Source organism: Megalops cyprinoides, chromosome 18, assembly GCF_013368585.1.
Source record: "Megalops cyprinoides isolate fMegCyp1 chromosome 18, fMegCyp1.pri, whole genome shotgun sequence".
NCBI classification, from domain to species: domain Eukaryota; kingdom Metazoa; phylum Chordata; class Actinopteri; order Elopiformes; family Megalopidae; genus Megalops; species Megalops cyprinoides.
This window is the reverse complement of record NC_050600.1, coordinates 3275212-3284353: the sequence shown is the minus strand read 5'-3', so window position 1 is coordinate 3284353 and position 9142 is coordinate 3275212. Positions and strand designations below refer to the sequence as shown.

Genomic DNA, 9142 nt, shown 5'->3' with positions numbered 1-9142 from the left:
TGCTAAGATCTGCGAAAGGCTATCAAAGAAAGCACTGAAAGAGGACAATTGTGAAAACGTCTACAGGATGTGAGCTGTGTTTTTTTGCACAATGCCATTTCCTTTTCTACTTCTGCTTCTGGGGGACGACTTCATTATGGTCACAAGGGTTTATGCCAAGATATCAGTGAGAGGACTTATGAGGTGAAGATTGTGTCTCTGAAACGGAACGTGCTCACCCCGTGGTTTACTGGGTATAGAATAGTTGGGGAAAAGGGGTTTCTAAAAATCTGCTTCATAATGGTAGATGCACCTCAGAATAATTCTGCAGACATGAATCCAGTCAGCCAACATCAAAATGCCTTCATTTCGTTCGTGGAAAATGCTAAGAAGACCAAAACTTTTGAAAAAGCTGGGCCTTTACAGAAAAAGACCAAAGGCCTGGACAAATTCTGCTGTGATAAATGTCGCTTCTCATCCAGAGACATTGTTCAATTTCATAAGCACATGTGGCAGCATGCAGAAATGACCTTCTCTTGCTCTTACTGCAATCACGTCTCCTACACCAGAGGCGAATCCCAGCGCCATCTTGTCAAACACACTGGCACATTCCCCTTCAAGTGCCAGTTCTGCCCGTACGGGGCAGTGAGAAACGACTACATTGTGAAGCACACCCAACGAGTGCACCAGGTTTTTGTGGACAAGGCATCGTACAGAGTTGGGAAGAAAGGGTTTCACTTAGGAAAGCAGCCCCCACATATCCTCAGTGTATCCACCCCTGAAAATGACATGCAGAAACCATATTCCAATGTGGATGCTGGGACGCAAACTGTGGGTGGGAGCAATGACACAGCAGTCAGCTACGGTGCCGGGAAAAAGACAAGTGAGGTTACTGATTTGTCCAAAGTCCAGGTGGAGCTCTTAGCACCTCTAAATGAACCCATTCAGCATGACAAACCCTTGACTATCGCTTACCCACCAGAAATGACCATCCCCCCTGGCTGTTTTGTTGAACTTGTGGAAGTAAAAACAGTCAACGGCACCAAGGAGTTGGAGCTGAAGTTAGTCTCACAGCATTCTACGGAAAAAGAATCTTGTGTGAAAGATCTGGGGAGTAACACTGGGAGAGCTTCTTTTCAGAACAACCACACAGGTAAAGCCACCTTTCGGTGCAGTGTCATTCCACAGGAGAAAAAGGCGATCCATTCTGGACCTTGTACCCCAAAACAGCCCACAGGAGAAAAGAGGGATGCAATGTTGACACAAAAGCAGTTGGATGTGCCTCGCTGTCGTGATCTAGTATTGAAAAATCAGTCAAGGACGGCTCCGGTGGCTGTAAAAGAGGAGCCTGTGGATGACAAGAGGCAGCTTGGTGAAACCATGAATGAAGCCTGCCCTGGAGCACAACAAATGGGAGAAAGGAATGAGAGGAGACATGAAAGAGATTGTAAATCACAGAGTTCAGGACAGCACAAGGTTCCTTTCAGGGCTCACCCAGGTTCAGTAGATGGAGGCAGTGTGAATTTTGCCACCTGGCCAAATTGTCCTAGTCCTGCTGAATCCGTGAAAGCCGGTAAAGTTGGCGGACTCTCATCTTGTATTGTTCCTAAGGAGGAAAGAGTCACTGATGTTCCAGTCATTCCAGTAAGTGACTCTGTCCCTCCCTCTGGAAGTCATTTGAACGGGAAAGATAGTCTTTCCATTCCCAAGACTTTGGGTAAAACTGTTCTGCAAAAGGATAATGAAGACACCCATCCACGTTTAACTAAGGCAGGTGCAGAGCTACCCGTCATTTCGTCAGTATTTTCCATGAGTGTTGGCCCTGGGGATTTTCCAGGGTGCCTCAGTTGGGAGCAGAGTTTGGACAGGGTCACAGTGAAAAAGCCAGAAAACCATCCTCAGCCTTCTGCAGTCTCTCTGGAGGTTTGTGCTTTGAAGGGGAGCACATCAGCTGTTCCAGAACAGGGGAATGCAAACAATATTCTATCCACACATGAGCCAACACTGATGATTGTCACTGATAACTGTAGATGCTCACAAGGAGAAGCGAGTTGCACTCATGCAACCAATCAGGAGATGGAAAAGACTCCAGAGAGTGTAAAGGTGAACTCTCCAAGTCTCTCTTGTGAAAATGCCACACAGACTGAGCTGAAAAATAGCCCTCCATGCACCGTTAAGAGCATCAAAATTTCAGTGCACACACCCACTGATTCAAGAAGCCAGAGACCACACCAGGACTCTTCACCTGGACTTGCATCTCAAGGAAGTGTTTTGAAGATCTCTGACTCAAACAGCCAGTCGTCTTCTACACCCAAGATTGCCGCAGGGAGATCGGCAGTGAAAGGAGATTGGATGCCAAGGCCAGTCCTTTTCTGTGGATTAAATGAACGGAATGCTGCCGACACGGATCACTTGTGCCAAAACAGAGTTCCCAAGCTTTCACTGAAAAGGAGGCGATCAGGAGCAGAAAATGAAAGCTGTGTAGATGGGCCACAGACAGATTTGCTAGCTGATGGAAAGGAAACTCATGGATGGAGACTGTCCAAGCATAAGAAAAGAAGGAAAAAACACAAGCCCTTGAAAATAAAGTTGCTCTCACAAACGCCAAGCAGAACTCAAGCAGACGCAGACAGACTCTGGCTTGTTCCACTGAAGGAGGACCAACCGGTTAAAGTCCCTGGCCCTAACCAACCTGTTGTTGTCCTTAACCACCCAAATCTACATCCTCTGGAGGGGGACACTAATCTGCAAAACATGACTACATCCTACAGCAGCTTTCGCAACTGTTCAAGCTCCAGAAGAGCATGGTCAATTTTGGGTCATTCACGGCAAGCAAAAACAACTCAACAATCACCTGCCGAGCCAGACCTGACAAGGCACACATTAAAAATGAAACTGAAGAAGACCCATCAAAATAACTACCAGGTGGTGGGATTCATTTATGGAGACTTTCCCATGAAGACCCTGAAGTGCTAGTTTGGTGAATGGATGTTTTCTACAATAGTAATGGATGCTGAGGATTAAAACTAGATAAATTAACAAGATCAGTTATTTTGAATACAGCTTTGTTTTTTAGGAACCCCAGTGCAAATGTTGCATTTAAAAAGCAATTAACATGTCAGATATATTCTGTGAAATATGTTTCCAAATTTTTTTATTGTGTGTATAGGCTACACTTATGTGTTAAAATTTGTCTAGGCAAACCAGGTTGTGAAACTTGATTTTTAACTGATTTAACTGAAGACAACTGCACTTATTGTGTGCCTGTTAAAACAACATGCTGGAATTGATGATGTATATAAAACATAAATAACAAGGTTAATGGTTTGTAAATATTCTTCCAAATTGGAAATGGTGGAGAAAGTGTCCATTTACAACACCAGAAATTAGTATTTCAATAACTGGTATAGAATGTGTACAGCTTTTCTACCCTGCTGTTATAAGGTTTTTTCATATTAAGTGAAAAACATGTTACTGTAACATACTTCAGATGGAATTTCTACAATGTGTGACATTTTTTGAGTATGTTCACCTGTAGTCATTGAGATGGTGTCATGACTTCTGTAAGTATCCCATAATGCAGTGTTTGCCAGCTCTGGCCATGGGACGCACAGGTTTGTTCAAGGGATAAGTGTTAACTAAATTTCATCTTTGTATAAATATGGATTTCATTAAAGATTGATTCATTGTAAAAATGTCAAACAAAGACCAGTGTTCAGCTACCAGGTCAGTACAATCTATGAAAGAAAATGGTGGAAACAAATGGCACATGAACAGAGTTGGCACACAGTTATAGAGACAAGTCAGCTGGTAATGTCAAGGATGCCAGCAATCCTGGTTCCTGCTGGGAACATAAATCCAGTCAAAGCTTAACACTGTATTTCCCCTATGTGGTCAGATCATGTTAGCTTTCTTTCATAAAACAATTTTTTAACAGATAAACTATTGTGGTCGAGAATATAATGTGTGTGTTCTAATCATGATTAAAGATAAGTGTTGTGATATTAATGTGGCATTACCTAAGACACCCTTAAATGTTGTTACTTACTACTGTGCTTTGGTTACTGTATAAAGCCAAGCTTAAGACCATATATCTGCTATAGTAAACTGCATTATTGCTTGGGCTAGGCTGAGCTTACTGACGTAAAGGGTGCTGGGTGTATTTGTTTGTTTTTTAACAGTATTGCACACATAATGTTACAGATTAACTTTTAGCATATGTTACAGGGTGTGTGTGACGCAGGTTAAATCTCAGCAGACATGCACACGCATTAATACACGATGGAAAAACTAACAGTTACCATCAGACCTCTGGCCTAATCAGGAGAAATGAGCAGGGGGCGGCAATCACTTTGCAAATCAAAGACTGAGTTTTGTTTTGTTTTTTTTTTGCGTGAAACGGTAAAAGCCTGTGCATGTGCAGTTGCTAGACAACCAGATGTTTATTTGTTCTGCAGTTCCATTCAGCCAGACTACCAAATGTGCAAAGCAACAGCGTGCTACAGCAAAAGTTGAAATAAGTGAACATTGGTCACAAGTTCTGCCCTGCTCCCGTTACTGTTGTTTGGTTGTCTGTCCTGCGAGATCGATCTGCCGTCCCTGCTAAAAATGAATCACTCTGGGATTTGCGTCAACAGGGTTTTTGTCGAAGTTACGAATATGTCTTTATTTGTTTCAGTTGGATATGTTTATGATGGTTATATTGGTGATCTCTGAAGAGAACAGGCTAATACTGAACAGCACACTACTGTACTGCAGGCTATATGTTAGCAACACACCACTACTGAACAGTAAGCATGTTCTGCAGAAAACAGTTTTACATTTTCTCAAAAATAAGAATGTAATAGATATACTTTATTATTCTTACAAAGGAGTTTTTTTTTTAAATCCCAATTTTACTTATCTTCATAAGAAAAAGTAAACATCTTGAAGGAAAAATCATGTAAGGGTAATTTTTTTTTTCTCATGATAACTTTACATGAAACATTTTTATTCTGGGGTAACTGATCTAGTTATGAGTAGATCATAAATTATTAGTACGGATTTTTTTTTTGCAGTGTATGTTTGCTTTCTTATGATGCATAAATTTCTGTCATCAAACTGTCTATTAGCACTGACTATTTTCTCTTAGCTTTATAATTCCTGTTATATGATATTTTTATGGTGTTAATAAATCAGATATATTCATTGCCACCAATATTTTAAACTGTCTGTCAGCTTTATTGGTTATCTCAACAGCAGTGTGATCACTTTTTCAAAAAGGCACAACCAGCTCGAGTCACAGTAACTGAGTTCAAATAACAAAGGATACCTTACAATGCACAAGGATAGACAAATGAAAAAACCGCACAGTGTTAGCAAAAACACAATATACATGCAGAAGAATGTTTGTAAAATGTCGGTGTGTGTATATATTTACACTCATTTAATTATGAGACAAATTAAATTCTGTACTTAAGTATATGTCTAAAACATTTTGTGACCATTATGACAAACTTTATACTTCAAGTGTGGGAACACAAGCCCTGGGTATTAAAGCAAATTTTTGAGTCAAGTCAGATACAGTAGGTCCAATGAAGTATTTACAGCAAGGAAGGCTAATCAGCCCTTTTTGCATTAATTCTGAACTCCAAACATTTCACTGAGGTGATCTAACCTAATATTTGATCAAAGTCTTCCTTAGTGAGGGGATGTGTCAGTGTGCATCTCCTTTGTACTGATTGATCCTTTCCATTGATTAGGACTATTGGAAATATCATGTGGAATTTGATGATTTCATCCACAGAGTCAAACACCTGATGAAGAAAAAGGGTTAAAGTTGTGCAGAAACACAGGTTATTGTCATGAGTAGCTATGTACAGGGCATTCATTAGCGATGTTTGGGTTTCACAACTAAAACCATGACAAATAATGCGTATTGTTAGCTATACGTTTAGTGTTCCATAGTTTAGAAGCACAACCTGACTAGTTTTTGCAAAAAAAAGCCACTTACATCATTTGTCCTCAATCCGGTCCCGAGGGCATACTTGTGAATGCTCTCTATAAAACGAATTTTAATGTTGAAAACTCTGTTACTGTAAAACAACGATAAGACAAAGGGCTCCTTCACTGTGCACTTGGAGTGATCCCGCACAAGGAATGCTCCATCCTATACAGGAGATGGAAGGGGAAATATTTTAAAACAAGTCCAAATATGTCAAGAACATTTGTACAAAACACCTAGTGATGTGTGTGAGGCAGTGGGAACTGTTGTTGTACCCTTGGGCAAGGTACTTAAGCAGAAGTGCTTCAGTAAGCATCCAGCTATATAAATTCCTAACAAAGAATTCTAGGATATGCAAGTTGCTCTGGACTGGAGCAACTGCTAAGCACATAGCATCAATATATTACGCACATGCAGTACCAGTCAAAAGTTTGGACATACTTTTCTTTCTTCATTTTTATGATTCTCCACATTTTAGAATAATATTAAAAATATGAAAACTATTAAATAAAACCAATGGAATTACGCAGTGAAAAAGTGTTACAAGCAACTATTTTATATTTTAGATTCTTCAAAATAGCCAAAAATATAAAAAATTTAATTTTTAAAAAATTAATTCAAAATTTTAAAAAATTGGAAAGTAATCAATACATAGGCCTCAAATTAACTCTCTATATTTGTCTAAAAAAGAATTTCAGTCTTACAATGCATGTTTCCCGTTATCTTAATCAGGTGTGTCCAAACTCCTGACTGGTACGGCACGTGAAATGTGTATAAGAGATATAGTCACGTTCGATGCACTAGGACATTAACGTGCATTAAATGCATGCAGGTAAGGACAGGTACCTTATTCATTAAGTGCAAAGCATGCTCAGCATCCACTCTTTCACACGCACCTATGTACCAGTTCCGATTGTCTGACGTCTGGAACAAAAGGAAAAAAAAAAACGATTGCGTGAGCGAACAATGTATGCAAACACAGTCTATAATAAGTCCATCTGTATCTGCACTGCTGATGTTGTTCACAGTCATTGTTCATTGTTCGGTTCATGTGGGTTGTCTTTGTTTTAGGGTCAAAAGGCCCACATTCCTTCATAACTTCATAAGTGTTGCTGCACTGTGCACATTGTGCTTCTGGCATTAAAGGCCTGTGCGGCCACTCCGCTTCAAGGAGACGCTCTGTAGTGTCATATTCTCCTGAGCTCAGTACGAATAGACAGAAATCTGAGGTTGATAAGAGATGCACACCCCCGCATTCCTGAGGGTAGGGCTTTGGCATAGCTGTAGGAGTTCCCTCTACTTGCTGGTGGCAGTGCAGGTGAGTGAGAAAACTTTCAGACTGGGTCATGCAGTCCACAGCTCCTGTTTCTCTTTCTCCGTTGTGTTTCACATTGCTGTAGTCTCCTGATGTAGCAGTTGCATGATCAGTTGAGCATTGTTTTCTGATTTGAGATCTGATTTAATACCAATTCTTCATGTAGCTGCTACCATCTTCACAGTCATGAATGATTTACTGATGTGTGTGTGTGTCTGTGTCGTTGCAATAGCAATTTTTCAGTTTTCTGACAACACAAAAATAACATTGGCTTTGAGATTTATTAAAATGAATTTTGGGTGTGGCCTTGTTTGTTTGGTGACACAGTGTGTCTGAGAGGTGCGGGGCTTCACCTGGGGCGGCCTGGGTTTGGCCACGTGTCGGTAATTGTTCATGTCTCCTCTGGTCTGCGGCCATTCATGATGGCGCTGCTTGCCTTTGTGGTTTTCCCCTGCTGTCAAATGCAAGCATTTTTAACACAGTCAAAGTAGGGAGAGGGCAGTCATTCTGATTGCTTTGTCCTTAACTTAGAACCACCAATCCATTTCTAACATTTCTGACAGATTCTTATACATTATCTCAAGCCTGATGGTGACTGAAATTTGAAAAAAAAGGGTAGGAACAGGTAAAAAAAATATGCTTTACTAAAAGTTAAGATTAAAGCGCTATAATGGTTAGACTGAATACCCCCTCATGTCTGTTTTCGAATTAAACAATTATAAATAAATAATAAATACTAAAGAGTAGGAAATCATTTACTACATCCATTGACATTAAGGAACTAAATGGAGATTGATATAGGGTTCTATATCTCTATCAAGAATTCTTTTCTCTCATATGACTATGGATATATGAAGTGTAGAGAGAACCATAAGGATGCATAATAATTACAACAGGCCTCTCAGTCTTTCTCACGTCACCATTCACCCTTAAAACTTACAAAAAAAAATATACCTGGTGAATGATGTGACGGGTTCTGCAATGACCTGATAGAGTTCAAGGGGTAAAAAAAGGTAGTATTAACGTTTACAAATAAAGAAAATTTCATACAACTGACTACACGCACGCAAAGCACAAGTGTGTACGTTTACAGAACCAAACGCAGGAGTCAGTGGTATTATAACTGAGGCAGAATGGTCTGGTGCGGTCATTGCGCTGTACCGTGAGTCCTTGACCTTGCAGAATTCCAGGTCTTGGGAGAAAGATGAAAAGAGGGGAGGGGTTTCTCTTTTCATTCCTTGAGAAAATCAGAGTCACTATTACCTAATAGTTAACATATTAAGTGAAAAATTTAGTGCTCAAAGATGTGCAGTATACTGAGGATACTAATAGCTATGAACAGGTTTATATCTCTTGTATTAGCAAATGTATGGATACATGCATTTTATACAGCAAGAAATTAGAATGTTTTAGGGTGATATTACTAAACCATCCATATATAATTTCACCAGCTGCAACGTGCATACTTAAGAGCAAGTATTTTACCTTTTAAGTGTCTCTTGGCCATTGCCTAAAAGGAAGAGTGGGACAAGTTTAATGTCTTCACCTCGGAATATGATTAGAAATGGCGTGTAGTATTTGCTGAAGAGCACAAGATATGGTGCTGTTTGGTCCTGATGATTATGTGAATAAGACTGATTGTTATCTTGCATTTAGATCACTGATTGCATTTTAACTTACATTTTTCTGTCCTCTTGACCTGTGGGGATAAATTAAATGGTTTATTATTACTTTTTCATTTACTTTTTTATGGTTTTAGACATACTCCCTCTACCAAAATGAGTTATTAAACACTTATCAGTTGTTCATAAAACATCGTTCATCTTAAATTCACTGTATAAAAATGTATTTGATTAACAAACGAA

The 9142-nt window shown here is 39.7% G+C and overlaps 2 protein-coding genes across 2 annotated transcripts in view; one reads left to right on the top strand and one right to left on the bottom strand.

Annotated features, from left to right (window-relative positions):
* LOC118793295 (zinc finger protein 518B) lies at nucleotides 1-3058 on the top strand. Its single transcript, XM_036551415.1, has one exon. The coding sequence runs from the start codon at nucleotides 280-282 to the stop codon at nucleotides 2953-2955; it is 2676 nt and encodes an 891-aa protein (XP_036407308.1). The 5' UTR covers nucleotides 1-279; the 3' UTR covers nucleotides 2956-3058.
* Nucleotides 3059-5630: 2572 nt separating this feature from the next.
* Nucleotides 5631-9142, bottom strand: part of LOC118793540 (cytokine-dependent hematopoietic cell linker) — an 8785-nt gene continuing 5273 nt past the window's right edge. Inside the window, exons 6-11 of the mRNA XM_036551760.1 lie at nucleotides 8439-8514; nucleotides 8232-8263; nucleotides 7631-7731; nucleotides 6809-6886; nucleotides 5972-6127; nucleotides 5631-5774 (exon numbers count right to left, since the gene is read on the bottom strand). Coding sequence (XP_036407653.1) covers nucleotides 5631-5774; nucleotides 5972-6127; nucleotides 6809-6886; nucleotides 7631-7731; nucleotides 8232-8263; nucleotides 8439-8514 — 587 coding nt within the window. The remainder of the gene's footprint in view (nucleotides 5775-5971; nucleotides 6128-6808; nucleotides 6887-7630; nucleotides 7732-8231; nucleotides 8264-8438; nucleotides 8515-9142) is intronic.